The sequence below is a fragment of the Euprymna scolopes genome, chromosome 7 (assembly GCF_053919585.1).
Source record: "Euprymna scolopes isolate OS-2025 chromosome 7, ASM5391958v1, whole genome shotgun sequence".
Taxonomy (NCBI): Eukaryota; Metazoa; Mollusca; class Cephalopoda; order Sepiida; family Sepiolidae; genus Euprymna; species Euprymna scolopes.
This window is the reverse complement of record NC_136488.1, coordinates 161,772,408-161,796,595: the sequence shown is the minus strand read 5'-3', so window position 1 is coordinate 161,796,595 and position 24,188 is coordinate 161,772,408. Positions and strand designations below refer to the sequence as shown.

The 24,188-nt window shown below is 34.3% G+C and overlaps 1 protein-coding gene across 2 annotated transcripts in view; it reads right to left on the bottom strand.

Annotated features, from left to right (window-relative positions):
• LOC145280220 (VWFA and cache domain-containing protein 1-like) overlaps positions 1-24,188 on the bottom strand; it is a 335,274-nt gene that overhangs the window by 119,340 nt on the left and 191,746 nt on the right. For both annotated transcript variants that reach the window (XM_080132006.1, XM_080132007.1), the window contains exon 5: positions 13,789-13,927. In XM_080132006.1, coding sequence (XP_079988132.1) covers positions 13,789-13,927 — 139 coding nt within the window. The remainder of the gene's footprint in view (positions 1-13,788; positions 13,928-24,188) is intronic.

Here is a 24,188-nt window from a genome sequence, read left to right as displayed (position 1 = left end):
ACATTTTTCAACATCCATAAGAAGTAATAAAAACAAAAAAAAGACACAAACTTACCACCTCCATCTATCATTGCAATAAATAAATAAAATGATGAAGATTCAATCCGCCAAACAAATCATTTATTTTTTGTTACTGTAATTCACCCTGAACAAAGCACAGTTCTACTTGGACATAAAGGGACATATCTGGGAACATATCTATGAGGGCACTATGTAGGGAGTTGAGCAGCAAGATGTCTGTTCACATTACACTTGAATTTCTGCATATTAATATAGTCAGGGAAGCATGGAACTGTAAGGGAATTCCAATGTCTATCAGTCTGAAGAAAGAAACAGTGAAAAACTTTTTGCCATCCAGGTATTTCTACAGTGTAGGATTGGGATTTTGCTATTTGTCGGGTTAGTCAGGAGTATTTACGTCGAAGGATACAAGTGTTTTGAGTTCATCAAAACACATTCCATTAAAATATTTGTAAAACAGGCAGGGGGGATGCAATATTTTGGCGATGGAACAGAGGTTGGTGTTTGGTTGACAGTGCAGGACCAATTAAGTTGGAGACATTGTTTGGATCCGAACAGCTAAAGACTAATGGCAAATGCACCAACCCAGATATTTAATTGAAATTAAACTTCAAAATTAAAAAAAAAAAAAATGGATTTTTAAAATGAGACAAAATCACAAATCAAATATGTCCAAATGCGACTCATTGTCGTATGACACAAATTAAAAATGGAGTGAAAAATATTTCATTTTATAAATTTATTCTGGAGAATGAAGACACCAGAAGATCATATGCATGAAAAAAAAAAAAAAAAAAAAAAAAAAAAAACTTTAAAGAAAGTAAAAAATATGATCAGGAGAGAAAAAAAAATGTCGATAAAATCATAACTTTAGCTACAATCTAAAGTTGATTTAATTAACACCACATCAGAGGCAAGAATTCACTCGAGTATTAAAAACAAAAAAAAACGTGAATAAAATAATAATCTAAGTATTTCAACAAAAATTTCCCACCATCCTCCAATCGAATATTGATGCCAAGTATTGGAAGCATCAAAGTTGATTTACTAACTTTATCAGATTTGATTGAGTAAAACTGAAGTGAAAAGAAATACAATTTGATGAAGAATCTTGTTTAAATATAATCAACTTAATTGATTGGATAGAAATCAAGCATTTTGTTGGCATGGTTGAATGAAACACAAAGAACCCATTAGAATTAAAACCAGGGGGAGAATTACAAGGAGCTGAAAATTTGTAGAGTATATATCTTAAAACTTGGAATAATCCATTTAATGATTCAGAATATTACCATTGCATAAATATTATATTTTAATTAATACAGAAACTGAGACATGTGCATGTGAGTATTGTTTTTGTCTAAACAGTTCACTTCTTGTAAGTAAAAAAAAGATAATCGAGTCAAAACCAAAACCAAAACCTAAAGACAGTGAGTCAAGTATGATAACCATTAGGCCAGCTGAACACATATTTAAAAAGCGTTTTCAAACCTACTTATTCTTAACATAAAGTTACATAAACAATACACCCATGCGTGAAACAGCAAACAGATAAAAATCAAATCCCCCCCCCACACACGCACCAATTTTCCAATTTTGACTCCTTAGCAGCCCTTTTTCTGGATGAAAACCGATTAAAATGTTTTCCACAGGTCTGAATACCCTACATACCAAATTTCAAGTCTGTAGATCAAAAATTTGTTGGGTATATAGGTTAAAAATTGTCCTCACACACACATTCTCAATTTTATATAAAGCTAGCCGTGTGGTTTGCTCTTTGCTAATGCAGTTAGAGATGGCTTTGTGGCCAGATTCAAATTTCCTGATCGGCTGTAATCATGACACCCTGCATTGATGATTCCGGAAAGGATGAAACACTAGTGTCTGTAGGTATTTAAAAATTATTATAGTAATAATTATGTCAGCCTCTTTAAGAATTTGGTTCTTATTGTTGAGCACTTTAGAGTTGAAATGAAAGTCGGTCACTTAAGCTTGCATGCGCAGATCATGTTATAATCATTATATCAGTATGGACGGACCTCTCAACATTTAAAGATAATGTTTAAATTTCAACAATAATTCTTGCGGTTAAAGTTGGCCGTGTGGTTTGTTCCTTGCTAATGGAGTTAGACATGGCTTCGTGGCCGGGTTCGAATCTCCCAACGAGAACCAGTATGTCAACGTGATTATGCCATATATATTTACATACAGTTTTTACACTTGTCATATCTGAAATTAAAATAGAAAAATGCAAGCATGAAAAGTAATATGATTAAGCTTAAACATGGAAAAGTAAAGGACAAGATATTCTACTAAAAAATTGCAGCATTAAGAATTGATTATAAAAATGTTAAATTGAATTTAAAAACAAATTCTTAATGCTGCAATATTTTAAGCTATAAATTTATATTTTTTACTAGAATATCTTGTCCTTTTTTTTTCATGCTCACATTTTTCTATTGTAATCCATGATTTTTCCAAGTTTCCAGTAAATTCACCTGTTCTTTGTTTAATTTCAGGCTTTTTTTTTTTTTTTTTTTGCCCCCATAAACATAACATACACATATGTAATAACAATGTACAGAACTTGTCTGCTTTCAATACCCCCCCCCCGCCCAATTATCTCCCTTTCATTCTTTCATTCTCTCTGTTTCACTTGTTTTTTTTTTTTCGTGAGAGCAGCGAATTGGTAGCAACATTAGAATATGAAGTCATAAAAAACGTCGCTCACCTCCTTAAGTATTTTTACAATTTTGAACACCAGTAAATTAATCATAACTTTTGTTTTACTGAACGAAAATTGAAAATTATTTTTTCACAATATAGCTGAGAAGGTGATCTATAAACTATAATAATTGTTTGAAATTTGGTAAAAAAATGAGTGAGTGGTGAAGCTTTAAAGCAGTTCTAAATGACTAAAACTGACACTTAACCATATATTCAAACACTACCGTGTTGGAATGATATACATCACACACACACACACACACACACACACACACACACACACACACACACACACACACTATAATGTGCCTTGCAGATATTACAAGTGTATAACACATGAGTCGGAGCATGATAGTAAAAGATCCTGGTTATGTTGAAAACAGAAGTTAGTTTACATACAAATGGAACAACTCAGCCATGAGAGTTAGTTGAAGGGGATCAGAAGAGAAAGCGAGTATCAACAGAAGTTATATGTAGCAATGGGAGATAGCGTTGGAAACACGCTGTACATGGTAGGGAATCTAGAAGGCGGAGGAAGAGGAGAAAGATAAACATGAGATGCCACCAAAGAGAAAACCAGTGAGAAAAGATTATTGAAAGTTTTCTTTAATGTCCTCCCTGTTTTAGTGGTCAAATCCCAGCAGTTTTCCAAAACGAAGACACAAGACTACACAAAGAGAAAAACACCCTCCCTCTTGATAGGGGTGGGTGGGAATAAAGATGCTCATCACCAAAATTAAAGTGAGGCTGTTCTGAGGGAGTAAAGGAGGTGATGCACACAAAGTGGAGAAGGTGAACTATTGGAGGGGGGGGGGCAGAGAAGAAGTGGGTGCGAAGTCAGCAGGAATGAATCAGAAAGACATCCGTTAATGGTGAATCAAGACAAGCACCTTGGCTTTGATGTGAGATTCAAAACTACACAAGCAACTAGCTCAGCAAAGAAAGAAGGAAACCTTTTCTCATGCCATCATTTTGATTGTTTCAACCCAGACATCCCACCCAATCTCTATTTACTTGCCTCCTCAACAAGGCCAGAGTTAGACACAAAAATTGCTTTTAATATGGGAAAAACCCAGCTCAAAAAGGGTCACTTTGAATTGGGATAAAAATTTAAACTCAGTCTAGGATTTCTCCTTCACTGAGAGGGCAGAAAAAGATGAAATGTAATTTCAGGAACAGACACTATACTTTAATAATAATCAAAAGGTGGTGTCACTCAGTTAAATACATTTCTATATTACACCCCAACAGAATCTTCACTTTTGATGTGGTCTCAAAAATACTTGTTTATATAAGCGAGGCATGTCAGACTCAGGATCAAATACGACTAATTGAGGTAGTTTAATAAAATTATTGCAAAATATTTTTATTACCTAGAAACATACAATATGTATCAAATGATTTTTTTCTTCTTTTTCTTTTTTACAAAGTAGTCAATGCTTATCAAGGCATGAAGGTCAATCGAGGATAAGAGTTAATGAATTTACAGTGGTCATCTGAATAACAGTGTAGGAATTGTTAGTGATGGAAATTGGGTAGAATTTAATTATTTAAGGAGATGGCTAACCAAGAATTTGTTTACACCGGACTTGAAGACGACCATGTTGTAGTCAGCTGGAAAGCAGGCCAGTGAAACAGAGTTCCACGGGCAGGCAGTTCTAAAAAAGAAGCTTTGTTCATGGAATTCGCATATACATTTAGGCACAGATAGAGAGTAGGAAAAATTGTTGATAATGGTTGTAGCTGGACAAGTGTTTTTTTTGTGAAAGTTTGGCGGGGGGGGGGCATAGATTGAAGTTCAGACGAGCACTTCCCATGAAAATAATGATAGAGCAGAGACAGACTTGCAACATCTCTTCTGTGGGGAAAGAGGTCGCAGGCAAGAGAAAAGGGTATCATCTATTAGATTTATATTTTAATCATTCCGCTCGATAGTCCACTAATTATTATGATTTCTTTACAGCCTCTTTCTCACCTCACAACTGAAGCTCATCTATATTTCACAATTTTTTTTTCAGATGGGGGATTGATTATTTATATTATTTGGATTATTGTTCTCATTTTGAACGCTATTTGCATAATGCTTTGGTCTTCTTTAGATGTATCTTTTCAAACTCAGGAATCTGCACAGAATTCCAAACGGAACCATTTATTTAATCCACAGAGGTAGCGTGCTCTTATTCTTTATCAGCAATAAATGAGTAGAAATCCTAAGTAATTCACAATTGTAGTTTTGAGTGTCGCACGCACTGAGGATTGAACCTTCAACTTCCAGAAGAGTGCACCTTACAAGTGAATTTTACCAAGTAATTTATCCACTGCGCCACAGATTCTTTCAAGTCATTTACAACCATTGTAAATAATTTTACTTTCTTCCTCTGTGTACCTAAAACTAAATGAAACTTCCATGAGCAAAGTTTCTTTCCATGAACAGCCTATCTGTAGAACGCAATACCATAGGACTGCATTTTCAAGTCTAATGTTTACAAATTCTTGTTAAGCTATCCTCTGAAATAATCAAACTCTGCCCAGTTTCAACCATTGTTACCAATCCTCGCGTTGTTGTTCTACTATCCTCCCGACAAACTGATTAACCCTTATCCTCAAGTCGTATTCGGTCTTGATAAGCAATGATTCTTTAGTATATTAAAAAAGTTTTGTTTATACTTATTAAGTTTTCAGAGATTTTAAGAAAAACATTAAATTGTGACAACACATACCCCACATTTTCTGCTTTTGAAATTTATAACATACTAGTAGAGATACCCGGCATTGCTCAGAACAATAGTGTGTCATATTACTATTAAAACCTCTCCCTCTTTCTTACACCCGGTTTACCTCTCCCTCTCTCTCCACCTTGCTCCCTCTTCTTTGGACACACATACTTTTATAGATTATTTAAGGAATAACTCCTTGGAGAAAAAGAGTTATTTTGCTTTAGTTAGGATATAAAATGGCTGGAAAACAGACATCCTTCAGATGAAATCTGCGCTAGTTTAAAGTCAAAGAATGAATAATATTTTCTAAATTTCAGATATTATTCATCCGGGGCAACACTGATCAAGAAAATATCAACTTTGTGGGTGTTTGTTTTATAGTTTTAACTGGACATACATACACACAGACAGCTGTCCCTTATATTGTAGATTATTGAAGTTCTTTAGTTCTCTCTCGCTGTAAGCACTTAAGACACCATGGTCGAAAAAGGGGATTGAGAAGTCAGCGCCCCTGAGGAGGAGCACTCTGACCTGAATAAGGTGCCTGGGCAGCCACATCAGCATTCCCCAATGAGGGCGCCTCAGGCGATTAGGAATAACCTAACCCCTTCTCAAATAGAGAAGGCAAGGCCTGGGAAGGTGGACCTCCTAGAACTGCACAGAACTAAAGTCCCACTGCAAAATCAACAGGGAGTGGATCATTACAGGAATGGTCTAATCTCAGTTGAGTTTGGTGCCCCAGGATAAAAATCCCTAGCTGAGACATATATATTGTAGATTACATCATTTGAATAAAGAAAAAGTCATTTTTCAGTGAATAGCATATATTTAACCTAAAACACCAATTTTGGCCATTAAATGATGAAATTATATCTTATCCAAGCAGCCAGTGGATTTGCCAAGCGTCGTATGGGGTTCCTAGCTCGCATATTTAACAGGCTTCATTATAAATTGTTTTTTGATTTTTTTTACATTAAAGCCTTCATCTTTTTCTACAGTTAAATGCAGTCAGAAATACATGCCTGTACACATAAAAAAATTTTAATAACCTAAAATAAACTTGCATGCGATTGTTGCACATAAATACTTGCTAGTATTTTGCGCCATAATTCTTGTGAACTTTTTCCCCTGTCTCTCTCAGCGTTTTGATGGCATAACTATAATCTCTGACAACATACACGATAACAGAAAAGGTGAAATAAGGAGTTTTGAATGTTCATAATAAAAACAAATCTATAATATAATGGTCTGTGTGTTTATGTTTGTATATCCGACTAAAACTAAAAAAACAAGACAAATACACACAAAGTAGGTATTTTCTTGATTGGTATTGCCCCACATGAATGATATCTAAAATTTAGAAAAATATTAGTCATTCTTTCACCTTAACGTAGATTTTGTCAGTTAGATCAGTTTTCCAGACAGATTATGTACTAAAGGGAAGTAACTGATTTTTTTTTTTTTTTTTAATCAAGGAGTCATTCTTGGAGGAATCTATAAAAATAAGTTTCCTTTGCATGTGTGTATATCCAGAGAGAGGAACGGGCTGGGTGGAGAAGAGGAGTAGTGAGAGAAGAGGAGGAAAAAATAGAAAGGCAAAAATTTTACTAGAAATATGTTACACTTTTGCCCTGGGCAACACCGTGTAGCCTTGCTAGTCAAAAATAAAACGATTTTTCAAGAGGCTGATCACAAATGCAGTCATGTTATAAACAAGACAACACCTTGTCCAAAAGGACTACAGCAAGAGCTTTGTCACTATCATGGTAGCATGCAAACAAACAATATTTTTGCTTTTTTTTTTTTTTTTTTGCCCGTTTTATTTTATTTTTATTTATTTATTTTATTTTATTTTATTTTAAATAAATAGCTGTGGTTGAGGCAAGTGTTGGTGGAGGCAAGTGTTGGTGGAGTCAATTTCACACCAAACTTATCTCTCGCTATTCCATTTCCCTCAAGATTCCCAATGCACTATACAAAAGGCTTGTAACCTTCAAACATGCCAGATGTGAAGGGTGTTGATTTTTCTCCAGGGCTGGGAAAAAACATGGGAAGTAACTCAGTTTGCCTTTAACAAACATCAAAGAAAATCTTTTTTTCTATGCAAGATTCTTTCAATAGCATCTCCTCCGCCTACCCCTACCCTTCTCACATGTTTTGCATTCTTGCATATGCAGGCATGTACACGTAGAGTTTAATAGAAAATTGTTAGAGATGAAACTTGACTGAATTTGTCTAAATTCAGTCAAGTTTCATCTCGGACAATAAAACTAAAAATAAAAAAATGTTCAAAAGTCAATGGAAGTCAGACAAAACAAAAATGTAAAATAGTTTATGGAAAGAACAGCCATTTGTCAGTTGTTGTGAACATTTATCAGTGTATATTTAAATGTACAATCGGGTGTGTTGCTGTGCTTAAAGGTAATAAAAATAAAATGTTTGTGAAGCGTATGCGCATTCTGTTTGTTTGATGCATCTGTTTTCCATCCATTCCAATGTAATTTTTTTTGTTTTTAGAATTCGATTTAATTAAAAAAAATTTTTTAAATATGCAGAAATCTTTATGATGTACGTACCCATAACGGGACAAAGATGTCATATTCCAAAAATCACATAAATTAAGAAAATAAAATTTTATGATGCTTGAGACAGGAGGCGTTATGTTGTTTTGGAATGTGTTAAAATTCAAGGGCAATAACTCAATTTGACTAGTGATATTTTACTTTTTAAATTATTAATCACTAAAAAGTGTAAATTTTTATTTTCTAGTTAAACAACAAAAATATTTGATCAATTTACATAATTTTTGGAATATGACATCTTGGTTTCATGGCGGGTATGTACATTATAAAGATTTATTTGTATTTTCTGTATTTGTGATTTTTTAATTAAGTTGAATTTTAAATAAGAACTTTCTTTACCATGAGTAAATAAATATAAATCAAGTGTAAGGAAAGTTTAGTAAATAAAAAAAAATTTGAAACCCGGGGATAACGTTAAGTAGGATTGCCCATTGTGCAAATGTGGTATTGTGGTAACTGGAACTAGTTTAAAAGAATAGACCAAAAGGATGATGCATGACCCCAATCTCACCCCACTCAATTTGACCTTGTGACACACTCGTTCAAATTTTTTCAGTATCTTTTGTAAATTTTTTTTTTGTAAAACTTATTCTAAGAATTATCAACAAATAAGATTCAAATTTAAAGTAAAGAAATTCAAGATGCTTCAATCTCATTAATAATTTAAAAAAAAAAAAAAAATTTTCTTTTTAAAGGAAACGGATCAGATTGCAGTATATATCTTGTCATAAGTTAGAGGAAAAATACTCTTTGACTGTGTCATTTTTTTTTTTTTTTTTTTTACTATCCTAACAGTAAGCTGTATATTTACTATATTAAAAACCAATGTTGCATTCAACTTTTCTTTTATTGAGTGAAGGGAAGGAGAGTAAATATGATCAGAAATAGGAAGGAATTATTAGAGTTATTACACACTCTACAAAACAAGTAGTCTCCATGTTAAATATTAAAGTGGGTACATTTACTAATAGATATAGTAGCTAAAAGATATTTCAGAGATATAAGTTGGAAAATAGGGAACGTTCCAGACAAGGGCCGCAAAACGTGTCCCTTAATCGCATTATTTCATGCAACGTCTTCGGAAAGAATAGTCTGGCGGCGCCCATCCCTCTCTAGGCTCCGAGCACATACAGCACCTGGCATTAAAAAATGGTCACCTATTTTAGTATTGGCCAGGCCCAATATCGCTCAACTTCGGTGATCTAACAGAAACCGGTGTGTCAAGTCAATGTGATTATGCCGTATAGAAGGGTCAAATGATTGATCCTGCCAAGAATGTGACAGGTGCAACTCTTTACAGTTTGGAACTGAACTGAACAAACATTTTTAAGAATAAAAAGCGTTGAATAATCAAGCAATGTGTTTAAATTACTTTCCATTCTTTGATTGGCCTATTTGGCATAATGGCTATGATGTTCACGAATAGGTTGGGGAGATCGAAGTTCAATCCTCAGTTGAATCACATCAAAGACTTAAATGGTACTTGATGCCTCTTTGATAAATACTCAGCATTATAAGCTGAGGATCAAGAGTAAGTGGCAAATTCCTCTACACAGTGTAGTAGCTAATGAAAAGGGAGCTTTCAGGTTATTACTCGATTATGATCAACCATTTTACTATTTTATTCTTTTAAGAACGTGCTTGAATTAACTGCAGCCGACATTTACTCCAGCTAACAAAATTAGCTTCATTCCTTGGAAGAAGACAACACATATGCACACGTTCCTGTAGAATTCAGAAACAAAGATATGATTGAAATACGAGGGACATTCCAAAAGTAATGCCTCCTATTTTTTATTCTGCTCAAATGGATCAGAGATTGCAAATTGCATCATGATAATGACTGAACATGCATTCATGACTAGAAAGTTTCATCTCTCTGTTGTAGATATTGACGGTATGAGACTAAAGGAACGTGCATCAGAAGCAGAGATGCCTCACTGAATTTCTCCATTCAGAAAAAATTGTTGAACCGATCAGCATTCATCAGTGCCTTGTTGAATGTTTACAAAGCCGATGCAGTTAATATCAGCACAATTAGGAGATGGGTTCATCGATTTCAAAGTGGTGACAGAGATACAAGTAACAAACCGTGCTCCAGAAAAAATTTTACAACTGAGGCATCAAAAGATGCTAGTAAAAATTTATTCAGAATAGTGGTGACTATGTAGAAAAATAAATTCTGGGGCACAAAAGGTTGCTCGTTTTAATGGAACCACTCCTGTCTTTGTAGCTCTTCAACATTTTAGTTTTTGAGTTAAAAAATAGAAAGGCTTACTTTTGAAATTGAATGATTACATAGTTATTTTGATGATGACGATATCACATGAGGTTCCACTGCATACTAACTATATTTTGAATAGCATCAATAATGGATTCCATTTTTATATTAGAAAAAAAATAAATACATTTTTTTTATAGACTAATATTTAAAAGAGAAAAACTGTACTGTATTTTGGATATCTTGTGGAATTTTCAATTGAATATTATCTTAAGAATTCTTAATAAATCACTATTTCAACACAAGTATACATTATATGTTGAGTTTTCCAAAGAAATTGTAACAGTATTAATGGATACATATAAATAATTTGGTTCTTGTCCCGAATTGCTTCTATATTAAAATATAAAGAAAAACTTGTGTGGTATACATACTTGTGATGAAACAAAAATATCATATTCCAAAATTTACAAATTTATCAAGTAGTTGTATTTTTAAGTAACCTAAGAGCAACTATCTTGTAGCCATTTTGAAAACAATCTTTAAAAAAATTAAAGCAAAAACAAAAAAACAAAAACAAAGGGAGATAACCAATTAAAACTTGCAAGATTTATATTGTGATACCTACTAATTCCGATTAATCACTTAAAAATAAGTTTCTATATAAAAATAAAATTACTTGATCAATTTACATAACTTTTGGAATATGATACTTTCATTTCATAATAAGTACCTACATCATACAGATTTTTTTTCATTTTTGTTTTTTTTTAATATAGCAGGAATTCTGGACAAGAACTGATAATTTTGATTCTGTTTCTTGGCTTGCAACACCTAAACATGTAGATGCTTCAAAAACAAATTTTATGATCTCTAAATTAAGGTATTCATCAATCTCAAAGCCAAGTTCATTTTTTCATTACTTTTTTTTCTGTTCAAGTTAACAGGTTTATTTAGATAGAAAACTGGCAAATTCTTTATTACTTTTTTTTTTTTTGTATGAAAATAATTTTATATAAAAAATCATTCCAAGCCATCTTCGCTTTTGTAATTCTTGAATTCATTGAATGCTTTTTAGCATTTGGTATCATTTTCCCCATCTTTTCTTAGCTCTACTGTACTAGTTGCTTCCCAGTTACAGACACAAATCTATTAAAGCCACACCAAAAGGAGAGCATGAATACTCACTGGGGATTTCATTTGTAATCCATAAGGGAAGAAGGACTTTTTAGCCTTCAAAGACTGAAAATATTTTTCATTTCTTACTTAATCACCACGAAATAGGATGAGAGCAACAATCGTCAAGACGAGCATTGTTCACTTTATCAGGTGAGAAAAACATTCAGAAGTTGATCAGCATCACAGTTACAAGTAACTAGAAACCTTTGCAGGCAATGCTGTTTCTACAAAAGTAGAGTCTGTAACAAACTCTACTTTTGTAGAAGCAGTATTGCCTGCAGAGGTTTCTAGTTACTTGTAACTGGTTGACTGAAACATTCTATTAAATGTGTAGTGACACATAAATGCTTATGTCAACTGCGCTACACACAAGAAAGTCTATTAGCACATATCAAGTAAACTACGGTGGAATCTGACTATGAAATATACCTACTTCATCTCAAACAAAGGCTGTGGTCATCCAACCAACAAGAACCTAAGTCGATGTCGCACAAGAGTACTCATCTCGAATGCAAGAGATTTGGGTTTCAAATCCAGAGTTTGGATTGTCTAACTGAGTCCAAATGAAGGCGAAACTCGAGCCTTAGACTTCCGGTTTGTTGGCTTTCACGCCTCTTGTGAGTTGCAACATTGTTGGATTGTGAAAATAATATATATATATAGTCATCCACATACAGAACTGTTTTGCTGTTTCACAGGTCATCAGTGCGGCTAGACTAGCAACTACCTCAAGCCAGGATTGAAACCCGACTGTATGACAGTAGGAAGTGAAAAAAATACCACAGAATCACTTATAAAAAATAAATAAATCAACAATCATATATATATATGCGTGTATATACACACACACGCACAGCCTAAGTAGGTTTTATTCATACTAAATTAAGGATACATCCTCGACAATTAGTCCGACAGAGTATGGGGTCATGTTTGAGTCAGTGATGCTGTTGCAACTGTTCGGTTGAAGTATGGTTTTTGCAATTCCAGAGGTTCAGCATCATAAGTTTTTCTTCCTTTGAAAAGGGGTTAATTCATTGTTAATCACCTGAGGCGTCCCTACTGGAAAATGCAGAGGAGGCTGCTCAGAAATTTTTGGATGGCCAAAGTGCACACACACGTCTCATACCCCAGCTTTTCAATCACCACCTTCTGACTGTGTCACATGCAGTCCTCCCCTCCACACATAATCATACCAAATGTACCTCAAAGTTTCAAATAAATTTCAACATCAACTGAAATAAGGAAAACTTAGATATCCAAAGAATTATTTAAAACAGTATTTTTTTTTTCAATCTCAATTCTCAGATATTTATTTAATAATATCAGTCTCTAATTTTTGCCAAATTAGGTTGCTTTACTAATTGAAGATTTGTGCTTTCCTTCAAAATGAAGGGGATATATTTTTAATGTACGAGGTGCCTTTAAGTTTTCAGACTTTTTTGTACAGACATTTAAAATTATCATAGACATTTGAAAATTCAGTATGTTATTGCTATACATCTTATGAGATAACCCACAAATTTGTATGATTTCACGTTCAAATGAACAGTTACAGTAGGAATTGGAATACACCTTACTAAAGCCTAATTATCACAGCTGGTGAATTTCAAAAATGCAATTTGGATGTGAGGACACTTTAGAAAAATAATATGCAATAAAATTCTATTTTAAATGTGGAAAAAAAATGCTACAGACACGTATGGAATGCTTCAGACTGCTTTTGGACCATCTTGCTAGAATCAAGCATCAGTTTTTGAATATCCTTGTCACTATATGACCAAGATGGGCATCAAGATAGTTCCTCACCTTCCCTATAATCCAAACCTTGCTCCCTGTGACTTTTGGTTATTCCGTAAGCACAAGGAAAACCTTAGAAGCTGTCGTTATGAAACAATTGAGATGAAAGAGGCTGTGACGAGGGTCACTGACACACTCGCACAAGAGGACTTCCAGGACTCCTTCCAGAAGTTGTTGGAACGGTACAAGTGCATTACAGCCGGAGGAGATTATTTTGAAGGGGTCTAGAGTTTTATGTGTGTACTATCAATAAAAGTGTCCATATGAAAAAAGTCTGAAACCTTATTGAAGGTACCTTGTAAACTAGCTGTGTTGCTTGGCTCCAGAGAGAATTGTCAATGGTCAGATTCCAATGGATATCTGACGAAAAAAAAAAGAGAAAGACAAAAAATGAACTGGAAGTGAGTAATCGATATAGATTTCATCGCAATGGAAAGAAGCTGGAAGGATGCTGTGAATCTGACTTCAGAATACTTTGACTGCATCATACATCACAGGATGCAGGAGTTCCTACGTTTAAGTAAGCAAGTATTGTTTTACTTACCTATGCCTGACGTCATGGACATTAAGGCAGTCCTTGGCCCACTCGAATGTGTTGGCGGGATATTCATTGTGAACCCCTTCGATAGAGATGAAATACTGCCACTTCAAACTAGGAAAATACTGGACATTATTTCGCCACACTAAAAAAAAAAAAAGAAAAATCAAAATATAGAATTCAATTTTTTAATGTTTTTCTTCTTTCTATCATAAAACGATCATATATTTTGACACATTTAACAAACAAATATAAAACTTTTTAACTTAAATCCATTCAGTTTATTTTACGGCATATCAACCATTCTGAGGTTATTTAATGTCAAAATATTAGCGATTCTAATATTTTCCCCAATGCTGATACAATTACCGATTCCATGCTAAATCCCCGATTCCAATTCTTTATAAATCTCTAAATATTTAACTATAGAGTTGTTATTTTTCCCCCGATCACTGTAAAAAACACATGTAAATGTGCAGACGTAAAAATACACTTGCGGGGTATAGTCTATAGATTTTAGGTTTATTGGTTGTTTAAAAATCTATAAATATTTATCATTTTAACATTACTACCATCAAAGAAAGATTTTGTTTTAAACAAAATCAAATAAAAAAGGCAATTAAAAGAATCGTTTTTGGCATTGGAAAATTAGCACAAATTTTTCAGATTCAGATACAGAGACCCCAAAACGTTCTGATTCCTGATTCCAATTAATAGTCCCCACACTACAAAACATAATACTTAATGTATACAATTAGTTAAACACAAGTTGCTATTTTCAACAATTGTTGATATAAAAAAATAATAGCAATCGTGCAGTAAACAACAAAAAGAAAACTATACATTAAATTCAAAAAGATGAAGAAATAGAAACTTTTGAGAAAGATGTTATAGCCAAGAATATTGTGATATTCCGGTGTAACATACAAATCCAATGGCAGTAAACATCAGGAAAAAAGTAAGACATTATCATCTATTAAATAAATCTCAGTCCGTGTGTTTGTGTATCAGCTAAAAACTTATCTGCATCGAACGGGCACAAACCTGATATTTTTAGAAAGAGTGATTTCTCGGGCACATAATATAAAAAAAAGAGAAAAATTGTCAATTATTTCATGTACGAATGTTATTTTTTCTTTTTTTATATGGGGGGGGGGGTCAGGTAAAAATCTTGGTTTTGACGCCGTTTGTTAATCATGCATGCGCAAACTGTTGATCCGTTATTTCATTTTAAAAGGCTATATTTGCAACGTCATAACATCTGTGTCGCCATGGTCCAATCAATAATGTGCTTGCTTACAAACTTAAGTTGGTTGGTTGGTTGGTTGTTTTTGTTTTTGGGAATATCAACCCTTTTTGGGTTATTTAATGCCGAATCCAAAGATTTTGAAGAAAAAATTTTTAATAGAATATATTTGTTGTTTTCAAGTCGGTTTCTATTTAACCCATAGTTGGAACCCTAACAGGTACTACCACTCTGGGTCAGAGTGGACCTGGGAGCAATGGTAATCAAAGGGTGGCTCCACAAGCTGGGGCCTCACCACTGGATATAGTTTAAGGTCATATCCAGGACCCCCATTGAGGAACTTCTACTCTCTGCAAGAGGGCAGTCGGTGTATTCAATGCCCCACCGATAGGGCCACAAACTTAAATTATACAAGTTCATGCCCAACACACAGCATTTAAAAAAATTTTTTTCCCCTGATTACAAAATTTGCTTTCAGTTTCACTTCTGGCTGATGGCACCCAAGTTCTGTTTTTTTTTAAACCGTATTTTATGACCAGGCAGAGCCCCCCCCCCCCGCCCCCACTAATTAAAATATATATATAAAATTAAAAAAATGGCGTGCTATTCAGTACTAAGTTTTCCTTCTTAAAACTTAGTATATTTACATATCATGGCCTTCTATGAACTGTTTTTATTAAAAAAATTAATGGGATTGTAGGAGTGACTCGATTCTAAAACTTAATTCGATTTGTACTTGATTGGAACTTGCAAAAACATGTTTATGTAAAAAATATAGTTTAGGAATTTGGCTTTATTGGAAAACAAAGGATAAAACCTTCACCTTTCACTTAATTTTAAATGTTTTAAAATTTATGTCTCAACTCTATATAAGCAAAGAATAAATTAATTTTGTGGGGTGGGGGTGGGGTAGAGGGGTAGAAGGGTTGTCTTTAATTTTTTTTTTTTAATTCTTTCTTATATATAATATAAAGCTGAATGTGTGTGTGTGGTCACGAATAGGCTCCTATATGGCTGACTATTTTAAAAAACTGATTACATATAATGATAGAAGATGTATTGAGACACAGGAATGGGTATGTTTGATCTGGCAGAACAGTTGTTCATTAAAATTGTGAGGTCTGCATACGCGCCTGGTCAACAAAGTATGGAAATAAAAAATTTAAAAATTAAAAAAAAAAAAAAAAAAAACGTTTACAAGTGTTTTTGATATAGATGTACATAAGAATACTTTGATAAGTATGTTTTAACTTAAATAGGGATGGTATAATAAAATTGAGGGATCTCCGTTCGCGCCTGCCCTCCATAGAATGGAAATAGGCACAAACTTTAATAAAGACTTTTCATATCTATCTGCGTAAGTATACTTTGATAATTATGTTTCAGTTTGAAGAAATATGGCATAATAAAATTATGGGGTGTTCGTTCGCACCTGACCTCCACAGAATGGAAATATGTTACAAAGTTTAACAAGGTTTTATTAATATAGATTCACAGAATATTATGATAAGTATTTCAGTGTGAACAGGTATGGTATAATAAATTATGGGGTTTATCTATTTTATTTTTACTTTCATCATATTTTGCTTTGGTTTTGATATCCCCAAATTTACAACCCTTCCTTTTCATAACCTATCATACTTTCATAAATCAGAGTCCATTTTCTGTAGACTGTTTTTGAACCCAGTCAACGACAGGTACTTTTGCTATATATATATATATATATATATATATATATATATATATACATACAGACAGAGAGAGAGAGCAATCGAATAATAATAGATTTGACTGATCTTAACATGTTCGTGCAGCGACAGGATTTATCAAATCATTTTAATACATTTCTGAATGGTTTTATATATTTGAAAAAAAAAATGTTATATTCAAGTGTATAAAAATATTCAGGAATGTATTAAAACGCATTTCAAGTATTAGTTGGTTAAAAGGTCTTACGACATACAAACCTCAGCCGAGTTATTTTATCTTGATTCTGTATATATAGCTAGACAATTTGTAAAAACAAAAATGGTTTGGTTGAGAAATTCTTAAAAAAACAATTTTGAGCTGATCTGGAAACTGGATAGCCTATTAAGCTACAATAAAGTGTTATGATGATTCAAATTTATTATTGTTATAAAGTTCTACTTGTAAAGATATCAAGACCTTTGTAAGTACAATTTGGGTTGTCTTTGATTTGGAATACATATCTGAATGACATATTCCGATTCCGAAAATTTTTCAAGGTACATATTCCAGAATTTCAGGAAACATAAAATTTAAAATGACTAAATTAATTCAAATGTTTGCAATAATGATTGCAAGGAAAGGGGAAGAAACCATTTACATAATTTCATAAACAATTTTTTCCTGCTGCAAACATGTAAATAGAGTGCTATTTTTAGAGGCGTCAAACTTTAAAATGACAACTATTTTCTTTAATTGTAGACGTGCCAACTATAGGTTATTTTAAGTTCAGCTTGGTTTGGTAATTCATTATATAGTTTCAGTAGGACACACAGCATGCAATACAATCAATTTACTGAAAAAATATTTGATGAACAAATAATTTCATGAAATGGACTTGTCAACTGACAATTTCATTTGTGCAATTAAACCCCCATTAGATTATTTTCTTTGGAGATACGTAAAGTTCCATGTCTACGATGATAAACCAGACAAGAGACCACTTAGAAAACATTTGACGCATTATTGCTTAAATACAGTCTAATTTAATGCATAGAGTTGGGAAAATTGGACCTCTAAATTATGCCATATATGCATGAATAGCTGGATCATATATTCGAAATTATGTTTAAATTATAAATGCCAAAAATTAATCTTCGGAATGAACCACTAATTTGTATAATAGAAATATTTTTCTGTGATTTATTTTAATTTAAAGTTCACTGCCTCTTAAAAAAGAAATTAAAATCTTTTTTTAAAAAACTATAAAATTGATAAGCACCCGAGAATGTGTATGTTAACCCCCCCCCCATAGTTTTCCGTTTTCCTTATAGTTTCAAAGAAATCATCATAAAGCTCGTTATTTTCTTTTAGTAATGGCTAAATGCCAATATTATTTCTTTGTTTCTTTAAGAAAAATATTGGCAGACGATTTAGTCATAACAGCAGTTACATTGGCTCAAAATTCACCCAGGAGTTGAAGGTGTAGATGTGCAAATAAGAAAAGGAGAGAGAGAGAGAGAGAGAGAGAGAGGAGGAAAGTTACAAGAAAGAGGGTAAAATTAAAAATGATAAAAAGAGATAAAAAAAGAAAAGAGAATCAAGCGGTAAAGAGAAAATGATTTAATGAGAGAAAGAGAGTTTTCAAAAATCAGAAACTCTAAGATAAGTGGAAAACTGGGAAAGAAGCTTAATTCAAACCAATAAGCAGAGCTGCTGCTGCTTGTAGACGGAATGCTTGACGGTAGAAGAAACATCAAAGCTAAAGAAAACTGATGCAGGCAACAGGAGGAGAAAGAGAGAGGACGGAAGCTGCATAGCATGCATGAGCAGATGTACAGATGATTTTTCTTTGAAGGCTTGAGCAAGTTGTTTGAATAACTAGCAAAAAAGAAAAAAGCCTTAGCAAAAGCAACACCAAAATAAGATCCTCTACACCAATGACAGTTGGGGGCAGATAACTCTGTAGAGAAAGAGCAAAGTCATTTGTGCAACGAAATCTTTGATTCTTTTTTTCAATGGCAATAAAGCTGAAAGTCAAAAGTTGAGAGCAAATTAGATGTTGGCTGATGAGCATATATTTCAAATACAACCGTCCCTGTCCCCATACACGCATCAACATTGTCTTCTTACATTCATATATACTGCTTTATTAGCCATAAAACATCCAACAGTGTACATCACATCATAACAGTATATAGATTAATACATGTACATTAGTCTATATATCGATCTATATGATCGATTGATATCAGATTAAATACTGTCCGGTTAATTTGGACTCACTTTGTATCTGCATTATCTGGGACTAACCATGTTTGGAACACCCAAGTGACTAACACAAGGTTAAAAAATTGTGAGCTTTCTCGCACTAACACTGAGATTAAAATGCTCTTTTCAAACTTCTGATATAGTGCTTAGGTATATGCAATCTTCACTGTAAGATGAAATAATTTGAATACTGTTCTCAACATTGAGACGCCCTTGATTTTTTTTTTTTTAATCACATTAAAAAAATACAATTTAATTACAAAATTAAATCAACCATGGGGGAGGTATACCCAACGGTCTGATATTATACTTGAATGTTATTTTTTTTTTTAAATATGTTGGGTCAATCAAGAGACTCCCAGGCAATGCTGGGTCAGAACAACTAAGATATACTAAAAACATGTAAGAGTTATATATACATACATTTATTGTTACAGGTTAAAATAAAATTAAAAAAAAAAAACAAGTGAAGCATACTCCGCCGTGAGTGCACAGTGAACGAGGAATAAAAAAAAACATGACTAAGTTCAGCATTATTCTCCCCCATTTACCCTCAAAAGTCCCTAGGGGATGTCAAATCCTGGTGAAAATGAACAAATGGTGCAGTTTTAGGCCTTAAAATATGTAAATTTAAGTTCTACACCATGCAAAAAAAGAAATGACTAAGACCATCGTTTGCCCCCCTCCCATTTTGCCCCAAAAGTCCCTATATTTAAATTTGAGTTCAGTATACCATGCAAAACTGCTAAATAGACACACAGAGAGAAAATTTTGGACAAATATGGTAAAATAGTTCCAAAATGGAGTATTTTTATTAGCCCTACAAGAGCCCCTGGGCACACCCAAGAGTTATCGTGAAGTATAGACAAACAAAATTATATAGAAATCTGTTAGTTACAACTTTTCAGAAAGTTTTATAAAAATCCAAGGCATCAGTTTTTTTTTAATAAGCACAAAAGTGTCAACTTTACTTATTTTAACCCGAAAGGCACCACTAGGGGAGCAACTGGAGTTTTCCCAGGAAAAACCGTTATTTTTTTTACTCATATCATGTTTATGGAAAATTTTTTTAAATTCCAAGGTGTAGTTATTGTGCAGACGGACGAACGGACTAGGGTGAATTTACAGGTCCATCCTCCTTTTGTCGGGAGGATGGGGGGTCCGAAAACAAAAATATAGAAAAAAACAAGCAAACATTTCTAATGTTTATCTATTGTTTATATACGTAGTGGAGCGACAAACAGACAGACAGACAGACAGAAAAACAGAAAAAGAGAGAGAGAGAAACAGAAAAAGAGAGAGAGAGAAACAGAAAACGAGAGAGAGAGAAAGAGAAAACGAGAGAGAGAGAAAGAGAAAACGAGAGAGAGAGAGAAAAAGAGCGACAGAGAGAGAGAGAGAGAGAAAAAGAGAAAGAGCGACAGAGAGAGAGAGAGAGAAAAAGAGAAAGAGCGACAGAGAGAGAGAGAGAAAGAGCGACAGAGAAAGAGCGACAGAGAGAGAGAGAGAAAGAGCGACAGAGAAAGAGAGAGAGAGAGAAAGAGAAAGAGCGACAGAGAGAGAGAGAGCGACAGAGAGAGAGAGAGCGACAGAGAGAGAGAGAGAGAGAAAGAGAAAGAGCGACAGAGAGAGAGAGAGAGAGAGAAAGAGCGACAGAGAGAGAGAGAGAAAGAGCGACAGAGAGAGAGAGAGAGAAAGAGCGACAGAGAGAGAGAGAGAGAGAGAGAGCGACAGAGAGAGAGAGAGAGAGAGCGACAGAGAGAGAGAGAGAGAGAGAAAGAGCGACAGAGAGAGAGAGAGAGAGAGAGAAAGAGCGACAGAGAGAGAGAGAGAGAGAAAGAGCGACAGAGAGAGAGAGAGAGAGAGAAAGAGCGACAGAGAGAGAGAGAGAGAAAGAGCGACAGAGAGAGAGAGAGAGAGAGAAAGAGCGACAGAGAGACAGAGAGAGAGAGAGAGAGAAAGAGCGACAGAGAGAGAGAGAGAGAAAGAGCGACAGAGAGAGAGAGAGAGAAAGAGCGACAGAGAGAGAGAGAGAGAAAGAGCGACAGAGAGAGAAAGAGAGAAAGAGCGACAGAGAGAGAGAGAGAGAGAAAGAGCGACAGAGAGAGAGAGAGAGAGAGAAAGAGCGACAGAGAGAGAGAGAGAGAAAGAGCGACAGAGAGAGAGAGAGAGAGAAAGAGCGACAGAGAGAGAGAGAAAGAGCGACAGAGAGAGAGAGAAAGAGCAACAGAGAGAGAGAGAAAGAGCAACAGAGAGAGAGAGAAAGAGCGACAGAGAGAGAGAGAAAGAGCGACAGAGAGAGAGAGAAAGAGCGACAGAGAGAGAGAGAAAGAGCGACAGAGAGAGAGAGAAAGAGCGACTGAGAGAGAGAGAGAAAGAGCGACAGAGAGAGAGAGAAAGAGCGACAGAGAGAGAGAGAGAGAGAGAGAGAGAGAGAGAGAGAGAGAGAGATTAAGTGAGTGAGACTAAACAAAAAATGTAAGAAGTACAAGGAGAGATGCACTCATTCGAAACAATCAAATGGCCGTAGCAGCAGTAGCAATTATTCACGGGTGATTTCAATTTTGCAAGGGAAATGCCATCGAAAATAACAACCGACTAAGAAAAGCACCAAAACAAAGAAACAATGAAATGAAAGAGAATTCCTCTGTGATCGTCAAACTAAGTAATGTGTTGGCTAATCGGATGTTTGCAGGCATCAATAAATATTTGGGGTTAAACAGAATGTCAGAATGGCAGCTTCTTTCAAAGAATTCGGACGGAATGCACGGAAGAAACCATTCTGAAGAGAACAGAAGAAACAAAGTGCATTTTAAATTTTAAACAGACTCACGTCACAACTGCATGAATTCTTTGAAAAGAAAAAATTCATATTCCGTTTAATGTTTTTACAAATTGTTAATAACAAGTATGACCAACTCGAAGTTTAAAACTGAATGATCAACCAAATGCAAAGGAAATACGCCGTTGCCTGCAATTATTTTTATTTTCATTAAGAATTTGCATGACTGAAATATGAAAGTGAAAAATTGACCAAACAAATGCGAGTAACTATGTATTCGTCAATACAAAATTACTCCCCTGTTTTTTTCGTTTTTAAGATAAGCAAGTTACTTGAACAAGGGAAAAGGGAAGTAACATATTTATGAATACAAGGTTACTCTGTCCTTTTCTTGAGATGGTGTTATTTTGAAAATTACTTTGGTTTAATGAAATAATTTCTCAAGTTAACTAAATCGAATCACGTCACTTTCTTGCTAAGAACATGGATCAACGTTAAATAAAAAGAATTGCAAATCAGAATCAAACATTCATCTTGTAGGACAAAAGATATCAAATACCTATCGATGACTAAAATATACAAAACGCTAACTTTATTATAGATATAGTACCAACTTTTATAGCAAGCACTTTAGTTCTAAAATACCAAGCGATCTACTACACAAACAAAAAAATAGAGTATCCTAGAAAATCACTTGAGAAATTAAAATCTATGTGGCCAAGATTTACATTAACAGAAAGAGACTATACAATGGCTGAAAATTCTGAGAAGAAAGTTTTATCAACATTTGCAGGAGTGACAGGAGAGAGAGGGGGGTATAGCTGGTGGGTGGAGAAAAGAGAGAAGGGGAAGGGTAGGAATGGAAACGGAGGTGGTGGAGGAATAGGAAGGGGGGGGGGGAGACAAAGCACCAGAAAAATAAAGGAAGCCTGTTTGATCAAGTCAAGCTGAAAGAATGAAATGGATATCAACAAGTGTAATTGAGGAGGAATATTGAGATGAAGAAGTGATGATAGTAGGTAGAAAGGGAAGGGCACTGAGAACAGAACTAACTATACAAAGAAAGAGATACACCCAGAGACTCTGTAACAAAATTGCCCCATAAAGAGGGAGAGGGGGAGAGAGAAAGAGGAGGGAACTGAGCTAATTACCATTGAATGTGAATACACTTATGTATCATTTGAATTATTCAGACTTGAAAGTTATTTTTTACCACGTTTCGGTCGATGTAACCACCGATCTTCTTGAGGTGGATTTTGTTGAACTCGGGAATCTCCACAAAATTTCAAAGGGAACCTTATATTTAATATACAGGGGTAGCATGTTCTCGTTCAATCAGCCATAATTACGTAGAAGTCCTAAGTAATGTGCAATTATACTTTCATCGTCAGTCAGTAGAATACTTGGTAAAATGTAAGTTATACGTCTGAACGTTGAAGGTTCAATCCAACCCAATTGTTAATTATTTAGAATTTCTACCCACTCATGGTTGACGGAACGAGAGCATGCTATCATTGTGGATTAAATAAAATGTTCCATTCAAAATTTTGTGCAAATTCCCTCGTTTGACAGATTTCAGAGTTTGATAAGATACACCCGAAGAAGGTCAGAGGTTACATTGACAGAAATGTTGTGAAAATAAAACTCAAGATAAGAACAGTAGTGTGAAGACTCCCAATAATACAAATACTCAATCCTCATCACAAAAATTCAGAACCTTAATGTATAGTTAAGTCTTTTCTGAAACTTTCAGGAGAAAGATATATACTGGTGTATTTTGTTCAGATTAAACAACACAGCATTGTCAGTTGGCTATTAAGATAATCCTCAAGTTAGGAGAAAAAGATAAAATATAAGCCAAAAACACCAATCCAGACAAGAACATAACACTATGTCAATGCTTCAGCATGAGTTGGCCCTAATGAAGGATGGTAATCATTTTTTCTTTCTCTCCAAGCCTAAATACACAAAGAATACATTGCTTCCAGTGAAGACTATCTCCAGATGAACCATGGTGTAATCTGAGATGACTTGTCTCAAGTCATTTATCAATTGATGAAACATTCACAAAGTTTGCGCACCATGATGCTCGCTCAAACATTGCAACCAGAAGCTCAAATTCAGTGTTCTTCTCTAGAAGAGTTTAGATTGTAATATGAAGCCTCCCAGCCTGTCACTTGACCTCTGAGAACCACAAAAGCATATAGTGTAAAATGCATGTGAAACCAGGGTCAACAGACAACACTGAACAACTGTAGGTATGCATGAAAGATAACCACACATTTTATCTGCTACATGATCTCATTATGATATCTTGTAGATGACATGGAGCATTTTGATGTATTTTGCTATTCATATAATCGAGAAAGCTGCTATCAAGAATGAGACGAAACTCAAATTTTCAAGGCATCAGTCAAATCA